Genomic DNA, 20,000 nt, shown 5'->3' on the forward strand with positions numbered 1-20,000 from the left:
ACCAATCAAATCCTTTGGTGACACTTCCAAGGGCTCCTATCACTACAGGTACGACTTCTACCATTTTGAGTTTCCACAATCTTCCAATCTCTCTCTTCAAGTCCTAGTATTTTTCCACCTTTTCCCTTTCTTTTTCCCCTACTCTTACATCAGCTGGTATAGCAATATCGATGATTATCCCCTTTCGCTCTTTCTTGTTAATTACAATTGTGTCTGGTCTTCTCGCCTCATTATTATTATTATTATTATTATTATTATTATTATTATTATTATTATCACTTGTAATCCTTGGCTTGCTTGTTTAGTCTCTGAAGCACCGGGTCCAACCCATGGGCCTTAGGTAGCAAAGAGTTCACTTGAGTGACAGGACCTTTCTCAAGATGCGAGCTCATCCCAGAAGAGTAATTATTATTATCAACGCATATCAAGTCAAATGTTGGTTTTTGAGGAGAGGGAAACTGGAGTACCCGGAGAAAAACCTCTCGGTGCAGAGTAGAGAACTAACAAACTCAACCCACATGTAACGCCGAGTCTCGGGTCACATTGGTTGGAGGCGAGTGCTCTCACCATTGCGCCATCCTTCACCCCTTCAAGAAACTTTAGAAACGTGATAAATCACGTTGGGATACCAATAGAAAAAACATCCCGTTCAAGGTCGTTCAACCACAGTTGTCTGGTTGGCATCGTCTGCAGTGCACCAGACTGTGGTGTAAGAGGTCGACAGTTCGATTCTGAAGTGAAATAACCTTCAGTCAAAGAAAGTAGGGCGGCATTCACTGAAAGCTCATCACAGTCATTTCTTCCTGTTATTACTGTAACCTCTTTTATAGTAAAAAGGCGTCATCTGATTGGCTGCCCTTCTTGGGTGGTTTCGTGTCCAAGAAATTTGCAATACCGTTTGGGAAAATAGCCTTAAATGCGGTAGGAAAGAAACAATTGCCATAAGAAAAAAATGAACATTGCAGGTAAACTCAGTCAAGCACTTTGCCCCAAAAAGATGCTGCCGTATCGGAAGACACACAAATGAAACCAAAGAAAAGCACGAGTTTCAAAGTGAATGCTCAGTAGAGCATTCTTGTTGTGCTCACACGTCATTTAGAATAAAGGATAATCTCATTCGTCTCATAACTGACTCGTTATAACTGACAGACCCTTTTCATAAAACTCTATCAGAATACATTAAACAAGTTGTCTTCATCCAACTATATACGACTGATTAGCCGAGTTCTATTGTTAAAATATCACACCGGTCATTTTATCCACTTTAAAAAGAGCCTTTTTATTTGAAAATCTAAGAGCATATTACGTTCCATTCTTAGAATTCTATAAGTTTTTGGTCAAAGAAAGTCCTCGTTTTCTCAAATATTAAAGCCTGAATATTGAAACAATAGAAATTGGTTAATGAACTTTATGAGATCCAAGCGTAGGTTATTCCGGCTCTGGCAAAACTGCCGTTGGTTAGCTCATTAACCCAATTCTATTCTTAAAATATTCAGAAGTCATTTTATCCACTTAAAAACGAGCCTTTTCATTTGAAACTCTCAGAACATATTAAATACGTTCCATACTTCAAAGTATATGTGTTTTTGGTCAAAAACAAATCCCATTTTTCTTAAGTCTTAAAGCCTCAATATTGAAACAAAAGAAATAGGTTAATGAACTTTGGGTGGTCCAAACTTAAGACTTTCCGAGAAAGACCAAACTACTGTTGGTTGGCTCATTAAACCCAATTCTATTGTTAAAATATTCAGAGGTTATTTTATCCACTTTCCTTAACCCAATGCTATTGTTAAAATATTCATAGGCTATTTTATCAAGTTTAAAAAAGCCTTTTCACTTGAAACTCTCAGAAGATATTAAATGCGTTCCATTCTTAGAACTGTATATGTTTTTGGTCAAAGAAAGTCCTCCTTTTCTTAAATATTAAAGCCTGAATATTGAAACAATAGAAAGTGGTTAATGAACTTTGGGAGGTCCAAACTCACGTTTTTCCGAGCTAGAACACACTTCTGTTGGTTGGCTCATTAACCCAATACTATTGTTAAAATATTCAGGCGACTTTATATCCACTTTGAAAAAAGCCTTTTCATTTGAAACTCTCAGAACATATTAAATACGTTCCATTCTTAGAACTGTATATGTTTTTGGTCAAAGAAATTTCTCCTTTTCTTAAATATTTAAGCCTGAATATTGAAACAATAGAAAGTGGTTAATGAACTTTGGGAGGTCCAAACTCAGGTTTTTCCGAGGTAGAGCAAACTACTGTTGGTTGGCTCATTAACCCAATTTTATTGTTGAAATATTCAGAGGTTATTTTCTCCACTTTAAATAGAGCCTTTTCATTTGAAACTCTCAGAAGATATTAAATACGTTTCATTCTTAGAACTGTATATGTTTTTGGTCAAAGAAAGTCCTCCTTTTCTTAAATATTAAAGCCTGAATATTGAAACAATAGAAAGTGGTTAATGAACTTTGGGAGGTCCAAACTCACGTTTTTCCGAGCTAGAACACACTTCTGTTGGTTGGCTCATTAACCCAATACTATTGTTAAAATATTCAGACGACTTTATATCCACTTTGAAAAAAGCCTTTTCATTTGAAACTCTCAGAACATATTAAATACGTTCCATTCTTAGAACTGTATATGTTTTTGGTCAAAGAAATTTCTCCTTTTCTTAAATATTTAAGCCTGAATATTGAAACAATAGAAAGTGGTTAATGAACTTTGGGAGGTCCAAACTCACGTTTTTCCGAGGTAGAGCAAACTGCTGTTGGTTGGGTCATTAACCCAATTCTATTGTTAAAATATTCAGAGGTTATTTTATCCACTTTAAATAGAGTGTTTTTATTTGAAACTCTCAGAACATATTAAATACGTTTCATTCTTAGAACTGTATATGTTTTTGGTCAAAGAAAGTCCTCCTTTTCGTAAATATTCAAGCCTGAATATTGAAACAATAGAAAGTGGTTAATAAACTTTGGGAGGTTCAAACTCAGGTTTTTCCGAGGTAGAGCAAACTGCTGTTGGTTGGCTCATTAACCCAATTCTATTGTTAAAATATTCAGAGGTTATTTTCCCCACTTTAAATAGAGCCTTTTCATTTGAAACTTTCAGAAGATATTAAATACATTTCATTCTTAGAACTGTATAGCTTTTTCGTCAAAGAAAATCCTCCTTTTCTTAAATATTAAAGCCTGAATATTGAAACAATAGAAAGTGGTTAATGAACTTTGGGAGGTCCAAACTCACGTTTTTCCGAGGTAGAAAACACTTGTGTTGGTTGGCTCATTAACCCAATACTATTGTTAAAATATTCAGGCGACTTTATATCCACTTTGAAAAAAGCCTTTTCATTTGAAACTCTCAGAAGATATTAAATACGTTCCATTCTTAGAACTGTATATGTTTTTGGTCAAAGAAATTCCTTCTTTTCTTAAATATTTAAGCCTGAATATTGAAACAATAGAAAGTGGTTAATGAACTTTGGGAGGTCCAAACTCAGGTTTTTCCGAGGTAGAGCAAACTGCTGTTGCTTGGCTCATTAACCCAATTCTATTGTTAAAATATTCAGAGGTAATTTTCTCCACTTTAAATAGAAGCCTTTTTATTTGAAACTCTCAGAAGATATTAAATACGTTCCATTCTTAGAACTGTATATGTTTTTGGTCAAAGAAATTCCTACTTTTCTTAAATATTTAAGCCTGAATATTGAAACAATAGAAAGTGGTTAATGAACTTTGGGAGGTCCAAACTCAGGTTTTTCTGAGGTAGAGCAAACTGCTGTTGGTTGGCTCATTAACCCAATTCTATTGTTGAAATATTCAGAGGTTATTGTATGCACTTTAAATGGAGCCTTTTCATTTGAAACTCTCAGAAGATATTAAATACGTTTCATTCTTAGAACTGTATAGGTTTTTGGTCAAAGAAAGTCCTCCTTTTCTTAAATATTAAAGCCTAAATATGGTAACAATAGGAATTGGTTAATGAACGTTTGGAGTTTGAAACTCACGTTTTTACGAATTGTACCAAACTGCAGTTGGTTAGCTCATTACAGAGTTGCATTGTTTAAATATTCAGAGGTCACATAAAACGTACAGAATTCAATTAGGAAGTATTATTTTTGGTATGATACATAGGATTGATCAAATTTTTTTTTTCGTTTCTGGCATAGCTAAGTCTGAATATTTTAACTAACAACTTTGGGGTTTAAAAGTTGTATGAATTTATGCTCTAGTACGTCGGTCAGTTTTAAGCATTTTTGTATGGGAGATAATCCAATTGTGATATGTGCATTCACCAGAGATTTGAAGCCTTTACATGCTGGTCTACAGAGGAAGCTCGTGGTCATTGATGTAGCTTTCTTCCTGGCCCTATTCTTGGTTATTACAGATAGAAAGGGACCGGAGAATCATCGGTTCCAGTTCTCGCTATGCATCAATAAAACCAAGCCGTAATAGGCCGAGTTCGATATATTAATATTCAGGTAGGCTGGGAAGTTCACAGCTCAGTTCTGTTTTCTTTGCCGCCCAAGTCTCAAGGAAGATTTCTTAACAAAACAATATTCAAATTTAACCAAAAGCCCTCGTAGCCATCTGTGAATGTTGATCTATCGAACGTGGCCTATCTAAATAGACCTTTCCATGTGATCTGGTGACGTAATTTGGAGGACTGGGAAGAAAAATTTTAACACCGTATCCCACAACCGCGCGGGCCTTAGATGTTGTTTCCAAACTCCCTGCAGTACCTTCTCTCAACAGATTATTCCGTGTCTACCACATTTCCTGTTACTGAATGAACATTCAAGCAGAAACGACGAGATCTAGGCCGTGCGCGGTTGTGGGATACGGCGCTAAAGTTTTCTCCCTAGGTCTCCGAATTACGTCACCAGATCACCTGGTTAGCTTGTACGTTTTGTTTTCCCATTTCAGACCACGTGATGTTTCCAAGGGAATTTTCCTTTTGTTTTTTCATAAGTTATGCGTACATAGACACGCGTATAAGCAAAAAGCAATGAAAACGTCAAAAGTGCTAATCTTCTCAATGGTCTGTCTGCGATTGTAGCTATGAAGAAATGTTGAGCCGCTTGGCAGTTAGCAAACATTAATTTTTTAAATTTTGAACTTCAAAATATAAGAAAACTCAGTATTTCAATTTTTTTAAAAAAGTGAATCTAATGTTTGTTATTAATGGTGGATTCCAGTGGCAACTGAGAATAATATGCAACAATGCTGCAGGCCATTTCAGAGTTATAATTAACCTCCATCGACCTCCCTTTTAAAGGCAACCTCCACTTAAACAACAAAATTACTTTAAACCACAGAAAATAATGTTTACAATTGAAGTAGATCAAACTTTCTCCAATGAGTTTCAGTATTCGAGAAAAATAAATTTCAAAAACGCTTGTTTTGGCTTTCAAATTTCCCGGGCGTGGTTACCCGTTTGGTCCAGAACAAACGCTCTTTGTGTCAGAACAATAGGGCAACCACGACACGTCACAATTATTCAAGATGGCGGCGCCCGGCAAATTTGAAAGCCAAAACAAGCGTTTTTGAAATTTATTCTTTTCGGATACAAACACTTCCATTGGAAAAAGTTTGAACAATTTTAATTGTCAACATTATGTTCTGCGGGTTGAATTATTTTGTCATTTTAGTGGAGGATCCCTTTAAAGCAAAGGCCAGAATGCAATCTTTTTCGTAATCTCATTACTTCTTCATTTCATGAGTTAAAACTCTATTGACAAGACTTCGTAATATACTTGCTTTTAAAAAGAGTCTGAGAAAATCGACTCGGAATTCGCTTTGTGACCGCTTGGATTGAAAGTTCTTGTCTGCGAATACAACCACCTTTCGTCGCTTATCACCACTACTTCTCGTTTCACGTTCCTCGGGGTGGGCGGCGAGAAACGAAGGGCTGCAGTATTTACAGTTTATGAAAGCGTAAGGTTTCATATAAAATTATTCACAATCATTTGCCTCTTGTAACTATCCTTATAGCGTGGACAAGAAATCTAGCCCCGCCACATTTATGTATATCCTGATATACCAATCGCAAGCTAACATCCGCTTTCTTTCACGTACGTCGCACGTGTTTTCCCGTACGTTAAGCTGATATCAGAAGCTTTTAGGCAGGAATCACACTAATGTAATTCTGCTGAGGTGAGAATCTTTCATTGTCAGTAACCATCCTAGAGCCGCAGACCATTCATCTGTTAGATCCACGACGGGACATTGGGGCTGGGGATGGGTCCCGTGATCTCGGGCTCAAAGGAGAGTAGTCTTCAACCCTTGAATTGTATGGAACAGGAGCTGTTACTCTAAGTCGCGGCGTTGCAACATTACTCGACTTTATCACCATTTCCTTGCGCTTTGCGGACAAGTTCGTGTCAATTTTTGGCTTGATGTCATAGAGTTTTTTCTTTCTCGCTCTACGCTCCGGTTTCGGGCTGCTTGATATGCTACTTGTTACACTAGCAGTGTCTGATTCTTCACTTAGAATGTCTGGAGGAGGAGGAGGAGGAGGAGGAGGAGGCTGTCAATGACAAGAAAAAGAAAGCAAATAAGAATTAGACCACAGAGCGGTTTTCAATTGAGTGTCGAAAGTAATTAGCGAATTGCTTTGGTTTTGCGTTTCTTCACTCATTGATTGCTTCAAAGTTCTCTCACTTTTTCGACCAATCAGAAGTGAAACCAAAACCAATCGTGGCTCGCGCGTGCACATTTTCCCGCGCTTTTTGTCGGCTACGTGTAATTACTTCGAGTTTTGATTGGTTTACTGGATTTCTCCGTCTTTTTTCATTCGCCAAAGTAATTATTTTGGTTTTGGTTTTACGACACTCATTTGAAAACCACTCTAACGCAATGCGTTCAAAAAGCATACAACTGGATATCTCACTGTCTAATGAAAAAAACCAAATTTTCGGAGCAGCAAGATAAAAATTAAACACTTAAGAAAAAAGACACAACGCTTGAATGTGGAAGACATGTTTCGGATATTTCAATATCCATCGTCAGGTCATGAATGTTTACAGGTTTGGAACTGTATATTATGTATACTATGTATACATAATATATAATGTATTTTCATATATAACCATAGCTACGGTGATCTTTTCACGTGTGAAAATAACATGTTCTCTTCACATGTGAAGATATGTTTTCGTGGAAGAGCTCACTTGGTATTTCATTGGTGTTCATATAATAAAATGAGATATTCACATTACGTAGCGCAGGCATCACAAAGTGATCCTTAAACCATGACCTTAACCAGAACCCTAACGAAATAAGTAATCCATAAAATTCTTAAGCTTGAGGGGACACCTCGAGACGTGTATGCAAATTATAATGAATCTCATTAATAACGGGGTCGGAAAAAGCCATTACTCAAAGCGCTCTTCCTATCAAACTGTACTTACATCGTCCGTTTGAATTTCTGCATGACTCATCTTCCTTTGAACTGTTTGTACGTGAATGTCCAACAGTGTTTTTCTCGTTGTCTGAATATTTTTATCTGTTAACTTTGCATTTATAGTTTGCGTTTCAGCGTTTACAACGAGCTTGGGCTCTTCCTCTTCCGTTTGCAACATGACTTCCGCTTGTTCTACCACTGTCTCTGGTTCTGTTAACACAGAGGCGCTTTTACTCCGTACAATGGTGGTTTGTATCCCAGCTGTTTCAAATGTGACCTTCAACGTTTGGGTGTGAGACTCTGCAGTGGGAATTACAGGTTGGTCCACGTACACTCGCTGTGGAATTCAAAAAGCGAATATTAAAATATGCGCAGTTTATCCGGCCGATGTTTGTTTTCTGTTATCCTTTAAAAAAACTCATGCTTTGCCTACAGGAGAGCAAACGAATGAGCGTTTTTAAAATACTATGTCTTGCGTATTGGTAGGTCTACGAAAAACACCTCGCGTTTAACACGAAATGGATCACTGTTCTCGATAAGCCCCTAATCACTGAAGAAGTGTCCCCTTATTCGTTCAGATTGGCCGACTCGTACCCACATTTTTCAAAAAAGTGGCATTTGAGTATTTTCTTTAAAGCCGTTGTTAGTGTGTTAATTTTCCGCGGCCAGAAAGGAGATCAGAATGAGTTTTTCAGCGAAGCAAGCAATATGAATATCGGCTTGAGTGGAAGTAAACTATTAAAGAAAATGGGACTGTAATGCCCACTGCTATACCAACTTATTCTAAAGCTAGAACGATATTCATGGATTCCGTTCGAGTGTTGTTCCATAACTTTTAGTCAACTGAACAAAAAAGTGATTTTCAGCCCTGTTCCAAACTTTGGGATAACTAATTTCATCTTTGGTATTAGAATTGTTCCAGAAACACTTTAGATGGGGAGCTTGGACAGATAAACAATATCTTTTCAGTGTGTATGCCATCGTATCAAAAACATATGAAGCGTTTTCACTCGTTTGAGTGGCCCATCAGGCTGGAGCTTATCCCAGTTTCCATGGCATGAAGCGACTAGGAGTATTTCTACTCCCCCCTGGATGGGATGCCAGTCCATTGCAGGGTTACCCAGGGTTACCCAGCATTTCGTCGGTACCCATTTATACACCTGGGTGGAGAGCAGGCATCGTGGGAGTAAAGTGTCTTGCCCAAGAACACAACACAATGTTCCCGGCCAGGACCCGAACCCGGACCCGAACCCGGACCATTCGCTACGGAGTCGAGCACACTAACCATGAGGCCACCGCGCCTCCTTAACCAGCAGCCATATTGGATTATTGTTTTAGAACACTAACATGGCCGCCGTGACGTCATGTAAAAACTCTCTTTTGTGCGCTCGATTTGATCACTGAAATAATACCTCCGTTACAATGCGGGGCTCGTTCTCCGTTGTTTTATTCGGCACCTTGTTGACCATGTAATCGCAGTCTTGATACACACGAACACAGGAGTCAGGCGAGGAACACGAAGCCAACTGAGGACGAAATGTTTTGGGATCTGCGCATACATTACATTCACATTGACTGCAGCTATTTTCATGGACCAATTCTAAATCGTTACATTCTTGAGAAGATAAAGCCTTCCTCTTGCATTTCTGAGCACGTTTTAGCTGTAACAAGAAACAAAAATCAATTGAGTTGTATGCGCGATCTTTGCGCGATATTCCAGCAATTTCTCTGGCATTGTATCCTCACCGAGGCTTAGTGAATGACTGACAAATTTCGCGCCAAAATTGTAAAGCAAACTCCAACAAGTTGCTACTTGGTCGCGCGAATTTTCCTGCGCTTTGCGCCTGCAGTATTTTACCGCTTTGGATGACAATGGTCCGGACAGTGATTGCCTGTGTCTTCTGTGGCTGGGTTGAGTAATAGAGCATTTCTATTCAGCCTCTATTTCATGGGAAATCTAAGCACAAAACTAGTAAAAGTACATACATCAAATGTTCGCACAGACAAGATTTTTTCATCATGCTACGTCACTCGTCATATGATTCCTTTGAGTGAGCTAATAGGGCTAAGAAAATAAATGACCGCATGGAACTGTTTTCCAGGACGATGACCACGATGACGACATTTACATGTTATTATTATTTTTGTTTCGTCGCACTTCATAGTATGTTGTAGGATTATAGGGCGAGCGACGTGGAAACAAAAACGAGATTTAGCCATTGTGCTCATACCTGAGGAAGAACGCCGATGATAAGAAGAGCGCCGGTTAGTGCCATGATGAGAAATCCAGTCACACAATAAAAGGAATTAGGATAGTTGCGCACGCGCATTATAATTAGAGTCTCAATGATACACACGACTGCTGATATCAACACACAAAGGCAACAATCTCGAGTGTTGTTACATAACGGAAAATATAAACGGCGTGCAGGCCAGGCTGCCAGGGTACCGATCAATAAAAGAATTCCTTTGGGAACAAGCAATAAGGCCAGGGCTGCTTCCTCGTAATTTGACACGCATTTTTCAATTAGGAGTGTCTGTTCTTCGTAAGGACGAGGTCTGGAAACCTGTGGAAACAACGCAAAAAACGGCTTGCGCAAGTAAACTTGACTCAATGAAGATTAATTTAACCCAAGAAGTGGAGCTTCCCAAGGGATCTTGTGGAATAAAGGGCACTAGTTAATGTGAACTGGAAGAAGACAGTGGAACATGGACAAAACATCTTGGGAAACAAACTAAGGTAAGACGTGAAAGTGAATGTTATCATTCATCCGGATACAATTCAAGTGAAGAAATTTATAAATCTTTTTTCCGGAATTTAGGTCTTGATTATCAACAAACGTTTCGACTGAAACCATCAGTCTTCATCAGTGAAGTTTGCCACGTGATAGTTCACTATCACGTGACAAACGTCGACACCATATTGATAACACAAACGATTTTGTGGAGAAGATCAAGGGTTTCAAACTACATGAGGATGAGGCTGTTACGTCTTATGATGTCGCGGCATTATTTACCTCAATTCCACCTGATGTCGCTATTCAGGTTGTGCGAAACTGTTTGGAATCAGACCAAACTCTCCAGGAGCGTACTAAGCTCAGTGTGGACAACCTGGTTGAGTTAATCGAACTTTGCCTCAAAACCACCTATTTTTCCTTTGGAGGAAAGTTCTATACACAAGTGCACGGCTGTGCCATGGGGTCCCCCGTATCCCCCATCGTAGCGAACCTCTGTATGGAGGCCTTCGAACAGCAGGCGTTACACACCTACACCGGTACGCCCCCTAGACTGTGGCTCCGCTACGTAGACGACACTTTTGTGGTGCTTCCTCAGAAAGATCCACCCTTTTTTCGAGCACATTAACAGTGTCAACCCCCATACTCGGTTCACTCAGGAGTCGTGTCATGATAATGTTATTGCTTTTCTGGATTGCCATGTTCATGTGAATAGTGATGGAAGTCTAGCAACAAAAGTGTACAGAAAACCTACCCACACTGATCATTATCTACAATTTGACTCCCACCATCCCTTAATACACAAGCTTGGGGCTTTCCGGACACTTAGTCAGAGAGCGGAACAGGTGATCAGTGATCCTGACACCCTGACAAATGAGAAAAACCATATCAAGATGTCACTCCGAAAATGCGGATATATTGATTGGGCGTTCAACGGAAACCGGAAAGATCGTGATGAACGGGGGTGTGGCACTGGCAACATCAAGAGGGGACACAAGGCCTGGGTAACCACCCCGTACACACGAGGCCTATCTGAGAACATTAAGAACATTCTCAAAGAACACGGCGTAACAGCGTTTTACAAACCCCAGAACACTCCAAGACAACAGTTGGTAAAGGTTAAAGACAAACAGCCGGTTGAGAAGCGGTCCAACCTTGTATATGGCATTACCTGTGGAGGGGAGGGTTGCACAGAAACGTATGTGGGAGAGACTCTTCAGTCCATCAGAGCCAGGCTGAAACAACATCAACGGCCGAACTCCAATCCTGCTCAAAATTCAGCAGTTTATCGTCACCTTAAGGACACGGGACACGTGTTGGATTCAAAGGGTGTCAAGATCCTAGATAAAGAACGAGATTGGCGAAGGAGGGGAATAAAAGAAGCGTTACGGGAAAGGGTGGAGGACCCAACCCTGAACAGAAAGGGGGGGCTCCGGTTCTCTCTGTCTCACACTTGGGACCGGGCCCTCGCCTACGTGATAGTGAACTATCACGTGACAAACTTCACTGATGAAGACTGATGGTTTCAGTCAAAACGTTTGTTGATAATCAAGACCTAAATTCCGGAAAAAAGATTTATAAATTTCTTCACTCAAACTAAGGTAAGACGTTTTTGGACAATAAAAAGTACAGAACAATTTCGAAATTATCATCGGGAACGAGGACATATGGACAGCCCCTTGTAGGGGAGCACAAATAAATCTGCGGAACACATGCAAACCATTACCTCTCGCAAAACTTTTACTGCTCGAGGGTCAAAAAGGAGTTGCCAGGTCACCAAAATGATGACGTCAGTTAGAAATATACAAAGAGCCAACCAGTGCATCCATTTCCAGGGAACCTGTTAAGGAAACATACTTGTTAAATGTAAATAATAGGAAACAAAAGGAAACGATATTACATACTAAGCAACCAAGTCCCCAGGGACTCTCTACTTTAAAACAAATTTAGAGCTGGACTACCATACCGACAAGACATGGACTGACGCCGGATCTGTTCTGGTCCTAGTTAAAGGTGGATATCGTGTATACAGAAGTGAATATAGACAGCAGTGTGATTCCGACAGAAGACGATAAAGAAAGAAACAAAAAGCGGCAAGAGAGGATTGTTAAAACTATAGTTTCTTTTCGTCGTAGGGATCAGCAATTTGTACTTATTATTTTTTTCTCACTGATCCTGTGGATCAGATTTACAAGACCTTTTTCACTCCTCGCACTCTACAAGTTCCACGCCTTGGTTTGAAAACACTAAGAAATTTATGGACCACGAAATACGCCCAGGAAGTTTCGATCTTTAGAGTGAACTTCCTCTGGTATGCAGAGAGATGAGCAACCCTGCAAACGAAATCAAAGACAAGATCTTCAAATAGGAAAAGTAGATTAACATGAAAGCGCACCTTTTTTATTGATACTGGCCTCCATGAAACGACACGATAAGCAAATAAGACTCTAGGAAGAAGGCTGGCCAAACATATTGTGTACCCTAGGCTCAAACACCAGGAGCGGGCCTAAAAAACAAAAACAAAGCAAAAACAAATACTGCGCATGACATTAATATTTCAAACACTAAAAATGGTGGAAAAGATGTATATTAAAATAGTATGTTTCGAACCTAGAGATGAATCTAATGTGACGACAATCGTGCAAACGTCTCAGGAATTGACCTCCGGTGACGAAAATAATTCTGGTGAAATTTGCACATCTAGGACACGCCCTGCGTACCCTCTCTGTCCCATTGCCCTCTCTTGTTTCAACAAACTCCTTTTTGATCGTTAATTAATTTTTGTGCCTTTTTTGAGGAAATATCCTGAAACAAGGTATGTACCTTACAAAGCAACTGCATAGCTTCGAAAGACACCAAAGATCCATCGATGCCAAATAAGACAACAGAAAACAAGCTGAACATACAGCCCAAGATAAGCAGCTGCGTGAGATAAAAACCAGAGTGTTGGATTACCCTAAGAAAAGGAAAATTAACAGAAATAAATTGTATAGGTTAGTCCAACTGACTTTAGGATTTATGGCATCCCAATCCCTTCGTTAAACTCATCTTGAAGCCAGGCTGGCCTTGTTGGGTTATCAACCGCGCCTCCTTTAGTCAGTAGATCTCAACTTGACTCGAGGGTTTTTTCTCTGGATTCTTCGACATTCCTCTCTCATTCAAACCGATTCTTTGCAAATTACATGTGGCAGCTGTGTTGCTGTGGTCAGAGGGAACATACACATGGACTATATAGCGGCCACCAGAAGTACCTAATATATTTAACAAATGGATTCCATGTTGCCGTGCGTCTGTAATACACACACCGATGACGTCAAAATGTGGTAAGAACAGAAAAGTGGCGCACGTGGCGATAGCCGAGTGTGTCTCTGATGTTCTATCACATTTTGACATCTTGTGTGACATATATCTGAACAGAAACACGGCAACATGGAATCTATTAGTTTCATATAATAAAGAATTTTAATGATGACGCCAGCTATGCATTGATAGGTGAGAACCAATCAAACTGCGTGCGTTATTGAGTCTATGGCCGAAATGATATATGAAAGGAATCATATATTGATCAAGTCAAGCTATGATCCTCGCAGTTAAAAGTTGAAGTCCTGAAATTTTCAGGCTTCTCTAGGCAATTGCTAAAACTTGCGTTTACAACTGCGAAGATCATAGCTTTACTTGATTTTATATCCGCAGTTCAGTGTATGATTCATTTCAAATATCATTTAATCGTTGATTCATTCCTCACGGGAAAATTAGAACCCACAAATGACCAGCTCCCAACGTCAGTGGCTTCATAGCTCAGTTGGATAGAGCGTCGCACCGGTATCGCGAGGTCACAGGTTCAAACCCCGTTGAAGTCCTGAATTTCTCAGGCTTATCTACGCAATTGCTAAAAATTGCGTTCATAACTGCGAGAATCATAGCTTTACTTGACATTATTGAGTCTATTATATAAATGCTTTTGGGCCTATCCGCGCCTGAAGTTGAGGCCTTTGAACTTTTAAAAGTTTGGTTTTTACTAGCGACGCAAGCAAAAGCTGAAGAATAACACTTCTTATTTCTTAGTAAAAACAGCCAGAGAAAAAGCGCAAACAAACATACAAGACCCAAAATTTCCTTTTTCTTGAGCGCATGTGCATGTCTTAAAACGAAACAATGCATCAGCTCAAGGTATTTTACTTCGTCAAACCGTGTCTGACCAATCAAATTCCCACGTGTGTAAGCATTTGCACAAAATACCGAAGACCTGAAGACCATTGTTGATATTGATGACAAGATTCCTAGGTTGTTGGGAACTATATTGTTGTCTGGACAACGAGTGTACGAAATTTTTCGTCACAAGGGCAGCGATAAAAACAACATTTGATGCTTGCGAGTTTCTGCCCCTATATGGCTGTGTCGATAACGGAACCTTGCAAGTAACTAACATAGGCTTCTTATGCTTGTGCTGAAGTTCATGTTGACGCTCGTTTTGCGGTGCTAGTGAAAACCAAGCTTCGTTGAAACAGGCACCAGACTTGAGACAGAGCACGATATTCTTCCGATCATCACATCTCGTAACGTCTCATTTCCCTCACGCGTGAGGCTTGTAGCCTTTTGCGTCACCTTTTTAAGCAGCGGATTACCACTGGCGGCCTTCGTTTCGTGTTTAGACTACACTTACCTGTGACGTCTGAAAGCTAACAGCGAGGCGTAACAGAGAACACAACAGAGCAAGAGAATCCCCGATAGCAATGAACATGAGATAAACAGAGGAAATCTAATGTAAAGCCAGGAGTCACTTGATGCTTTTCTTTGATAAGGTTGACCAGCTAAAAATCAAAGTTGATGAACTAGTCAGCTTCTGTTGCCATTCCGAAAGTGTCCAATTGTTGAGGAAGAAAGCCTCATTCCCGTTAAAAAAATGTACTGGTTGCTCCACATATTAAGTTTTATACTTTTGCCACCTGAAACGTATTCTTGAGGCCCAGTTCCCACGAGTTTCTTGTAGCTCAGTGGGTGAGCTGCTTAACCCTTTGACTGGCAGTAATGATCGGTATGTAAATTCTCTTCACAATTTCAGTGAAATGTCAGTCATACAGGTATTGAGAATGAAGATTCTTATCAGCTTAAGAGGTGTGCTCTTGATATAACACCAAATTCTCATGACTACAATAAAAGAACTCTGAGGTACTAGTTGGGAGAATGAACCTTCCGGTCGTTGGAATGAAAGGGTCAACAAACATCCTTGAATGATTTTCGAGTATCCCCTGGTCATCACTGGTGATAATCGAGAAAAAGTACAAATTTCCCAAGAACTCTAAGCTGAGATAATTAAAGTTGGTTCTCTATTTCCAAGTTCACATTGTCAATTTTCCTTCTTCCTTGAATTCCCCAACTTGTTCATTTTTAAGGTATCAATTTACGATAAATGAAGTGAGCTTATGAAGCAGAACGATCAACACTTTACGAAATCTTTGTTTCCTCCTATCGTAAGTGTACATTTGCAAAAGTTAGAAGGAATCATCAAGAATAATACATGACGTACCTGGCCATTGCACCCTTTCCAGTGCCACAGGGGTACCATTTCCTTCCGATTTTCCCTTCAAGGTTAGTGTGGGGGGATTGTAGTCATATATTCCGACTTCTTGAACTCCAACTTTAACCGCCAAGGAAAAGAAAAAGGAACAAAAGTTCAGTTTCGTTTTGGAATAAACAATCTCAGTTAACTATTTTGTTTTAGTCTTTTAACTTACTTGATTTCCTAAACTGTTGGATGAAAACTTTACACCTCCTGTCTCCATTCTCGTCAAACGACACCTCTCCCTGAGATGTTTGAAATAAGGGAAGATAGAGTTGTCAGCTGGAATTTGTATTAAATAGCCTTGATGACGAGGTAAACATTGATTGGTACTTGACACGGTATTTTCAGATGCAAACTTCGCTTTGGTAAACGATATATTTTTTTAAAATTTGGTCTAAGATTTTTTTGGTCTAAAAATGCAGATATTTAGCAGTGCGTCCGCGTGAAACGGTAAACAGGTAACCGTTCTCAGATTCCAACTTTTTTCTCTCCTTTGAGAAGTTAATTGATATGTGTAGATAATTGGTAAAAAGGAGATAAAATCAAACAAAGTCTTTGATTTGCGTGAAACGGATATTTCAGCAGGACTAACAACTTAGTTTGTGAAACGACGTGACTCAGATATATCGGCGTTTAACGCTCCTAATCATTGGCTTCCGACTGAGGCTATGTACATTCATTCCTATAGACGAAATGCATAAATGGCGGCCAAAAATGTATTCTTTTTTTTATGAAAACGAGGCTAGTAAGTCTAATTAGCACATAAACAAAAGAATATTTTTTTGGCCTCCATTTATGCATTCGGTCTATTGTTTTACAAGCAATCGGGATTTTCAACATAGTGGAACTTCAGACTCAATCGTCACTCAAGGGCCCAAAGTTTTCGTCCTCCTTGAACAACGGTCATGCGCTCAAGAAAGGCTAAGAGTCTGGGAACGAGATTGGTGGCCGTTATTTGAAGCTTTGGCATAATCAGAGGCCACATACCGATGGTCCTGTGAATTCCACCTCAAATGCTTCCTCTTTGAGTAATTGGCTGACTATTTGTCGACCATACGCCAGTTCATGTAGTTTCAAATTCCAACCACTTAGTATCGGTCGAGCCCGCTCAAGAGTAACAGCAATCGCCCACATGGCCTCATAGGCAAACGGCGCACGCGCACTACGGAAGACGGCTGGGACTTCTTGATTATATTCAGTGAAGAATTGGTCAGTAGTCTAAAATAAAATAAAGCAATCTTTAGAAAAATCATTTTGAGATGAGTATGATGATTATATTGATAATGATGATGACGATAATGATAATCATGAATGGTTTTGATGATGGAGAGTTATAATAACGGTGATGGTTTTGATAATGACGATGTGATGAGGATGACGCGATGATGTTGACCATGACAATAAAGATATATATGATGGCGTTGAGTACGGTTAGCGTTATGAGCACACTAGCTTCTATGGTTATTATAAGCAGCCTCTCGTTTGTTATAGTTTAATTAACTTCATCTTTTTTTAAATTTTTGTGAAATGAGTAGAAATAAAGCTTGTTGATGGCTGGTTCACCTTCTTTTCCCCCACGCGACATTATGTTCTTCTGGATAAAAGATAGACGGATACCTTTCCGGAGACCAAAGTTCCTCTGATTTGGTTCTTGAAGTAAAACGTAAAGTGATGATCTAGAACTTCTTCCATCTGCGATCTCGTGCAACCAAGCTTACTGGAAGGCTCAGGAACCCACCAATCAGATGTAGAGTTCACATCCGGAATAGAAGTTATAATCCAAACATAGTTTTCGCCTTTCATGTCATTAAGATACGCCTGAAAGGACAAAAATGCTTTTGATAACCTCTGCCAATGTGCGACAGGATCTTATTCGTCTCAAAAAGATCTTTTGCTGGATTAAGCAACCAGACATGTTGCACCAACGTGAAAATCTTTACCTGACAAAAAACTTCCCTCGCTCTAGAGTGAGGAAATGTCCCAACGATGATGTGAGCTCCTTTTTCCTGAAAAGAAAATTTAGAAAATCCGAGAGGTTGATTTGGATAACACTGCTGTATGGTACACATACTGTCAGTTTAGAAAAAGAAAATTAAAAAAGAAAGGTTCATATCTAGATTCAAACCTTGTTGTATAAATAAAGTATAACGATTATCAACCTGTGTCCTTCTCAATCATGGAATGGTTTACAGCAACGCAACGCACGCACCAAACCCACGCAACGCACCAAGCAAATTTTGACACTTGGGGTTGCGAAGACGTAAGAGGGATCGAACAACAACTGCAAGCCGGTTGGCTCTTTTAGTAGAGCACCGGACTGCTGTACACGACGTCGCGGGCTCAACCCCTGGCCCGACCAACAGGGAGGGTCTCCAGATTGTTGATAAGACCGCACTTGTTGTATGCCCCATGGAATCTTCACTGTTATGTTAAGTTATGTTAAGCCGTTGCCTGTGAGTAGTACGAACCCAAAATATCTACCACTTTTCTCTCCAGCCCAGCCCTGCCCAACCCCAAATTAAAGTGTCTTTGGAAGAAGTCATTCAGATTTACATAAACGAATATTTAAAGATTTTAATTTTGGTTCAGACAAATAACATACCTTCAAGGTTTTGACTGCAACTCCAGGATCTTGTGTAAATCCTTCGTTGGCCACAATCGTTGTACCATTGCGTTCTAGGCTTTCAGCAAATTCTTCATTTATCTAAAATAATAATTATGGATGATGATGATACTAACAATTATAATCATGGGTCGTGAGTATTAATGACAATTTACTTTGAAGAGTTTTGCCTTGACAAGTTTTATTCGTTCGTGTGAACAAATGAACAAACCTTGCTTTCACAAGTTTTTACTGTAACCAGAAACACAAGTACACAGCAGACAACAAGAAACGAAATGGCAAAGCGCCAAAAAAGCAAAAACAGTTTTACCGTGGCTTATGCGTATTGGAAGAAAGAAGAAAAGTTGCTGGCTTGTGGTTTGGGTTTTGCTTGAGCATTCGAAGAGACAATGTAAATCGAAAGTGATGGGTTCGCCGTTTGCAACGCAGTTTTTCAAGTTTTTCTTGTTTCAATCCCTATAAGAATCTACTTTGGTATTACACAAGCTTTTCTTGATCTTAGGGATTCCAGGAGAAGAGATGTAACCGCAAATTCGGTCCAACGAACAGTGCTTTTCCTTGCCATGATCATCCGCCATAAAAGGAGCAAGAGAAAAAGGCCTCTGAGCGCTTACAAGTTGTCAATTTTCTCGACAAGTTTTCCTTGCCGACCTGTGTACGTACAGACCAGCAACTTCTGCAAAATGTTAAGTTTTTCCTTGACAAATGCACTTGTTCAAAAGCTAGCATGGTGGCAAATAAAACTTGTCAAGGAAAATTTGCTCGTGTGTAACCGGCTTAAGTCAAATATTAAGGTATTAACAAATGAATTAATATAAGATACATTGTACTTATCACTTACCATTATATTTACATTTAGATTTTGGTTTTATACGTTCATCTATTCATCATTTACTTATTTATTTATTTATTTATTTATTGTCAGTTCGTGCTAGGGGCCTGAAAAGCCTCGTATAAAACAGAGGGTATAATCATAAAGTTTACTTCACACAGCACCTTCCCACAAAGTCTCTAATCAGGTGTCACGCTCCCCTCGTTTCTGGAGCTGAGAGGCGAAAGGTATTCAAGAAGTTCCTCCGTAATTCTTTCTCCTTCTCTCGTTTCCTGAAGGAGCTCAAACGTCAAACCCACTGATATTTTTTAGTCTTATAGTACTTAAACTGAAAAAAAATTATATTGACTTTGTTTGTGTCGCCGTTTCCTTAGATATATTAAACAGAGCTTGTTATATACCTAGACTTTCGCTCAACAAAACGAGCACTGCGATTGGTTGATTCTTGGTCACGTGCCCCTGATCAAATTTAATTGTTATATACCTTGACTTTCGCTCAACAAAACGAGCACTGTGATTGGTTGACTCTTTGACCAGGATACAATTCCGCAGTTGTTGCCCGGTCCGGATGTTTTGCTGCGATTCAGTTGCAGGAAAAGTCTAAATATATAACAAAGCACTTAATGTCTGGTCCCTCGGGAAACTACTTAGTTTTGTTTTCCCTCGAGTCCTTATGTTTCCCGAGACGAAGTCGAGGGAAACATCAGGACTCGTTTCCCTCGGGACCATACATTAAGTGTATATTACTACCTGTGAGTAGTATGGCGATGTATCATAAATCAGTCCAATCTCATCTTTCCATCCAAAGTGATGAATGAACCGCAAACGAGGTTCGTTGA

The 20,000-nt window shown here is 39.5% G+C and overlaps 1 protein-coding gene across 3 annotated transcripts in view; it reads right to left on the bottom strand.

The window, feature by feature from the left end:
- Positions 1–6,010: 6,010 nt before the first annotated feature.
- The window catches only part of LOC137973501 (gamma-aminobutyric acid type B receptor subunit 2-like), a 24,665-nt gene continuing 10,675 nt past the window's right edge, over positions 6,011–20,000 (bottom strand). For all 3 annotated transcript variants that reach the window (XM_068820327.1, XM_068820329.1, XM_068820328.1), the window contains exons 4-18: positions 19,912–20,000; positions 18,309–18,410; positions 17,647–17,712; positions 17,324–17,524; positions 16,694–16,924; positions 15,879–15,948; positions 15,671–15,781; positions 14,807–14,954; positions 12,967–13,099; positions 12,539–12,649; positions 11,870–11,983; positions 9,640–9,975; positions 8,821–9,069; positions 7,416–7,745; positions 6,011–6,532 (exon numbers count right to left, since the gene is read on the bottom strand). The exon at positions 19,912–20,000 is cut by the window's right edge and continues 88 nt beyond it. In XM_068820327.1, coding sequence (XP_068676428.1) covers positions 6,206–6,532; positions 7,416–7,745; positions 8,821–9,069; positions 9,640–9,975; positions 11,870–11,983; positions 12,539–12,649; positions 12,967–13,099; positions 14,807–14,954; positions 15,671–15,781; positions 15,879–15,948; positions 16,694–16,924; positions 17,324–17,524; positions 17,647–17,712; positions 18,309–18,410; positions 19,912–20,000 — 2,618 coding nt within the window. In that variant the 3' untranslated portion in view covers positions 6,011–6,205. The remainder of the gene's footprint in view (positions 6,533–7,415; positions 7,746–8,820; positions 9,070–9,639; positions 9,976–11,869; positions 11,984–12,538; positions 12,650–12,966; positions 13,100–14,806; positions 14,955–15,670; positions 15,782–15,878; positions 15,949–16,693; positions 16,925–17,323; positions 17,525–17,646; positions 17,713–18,308; positions 18,411–19,911) is intronic.

The sequence above is a fragment of the Montipora foliosa genome, chromosome 10, assembly GCF_036669935.1.
Source record: "Montipora foliosa isolate CH-2021 chromosome 10, ASM3666993v2, whole genome shotgun sequence".
In the NCBI taxonomy this organism is placed as follows: Eukaryota; Metazoa; Cnidaria; class Anthozoa; order Scleractinia; family Acroporidae; genus Montipora; species Montipora foliosa.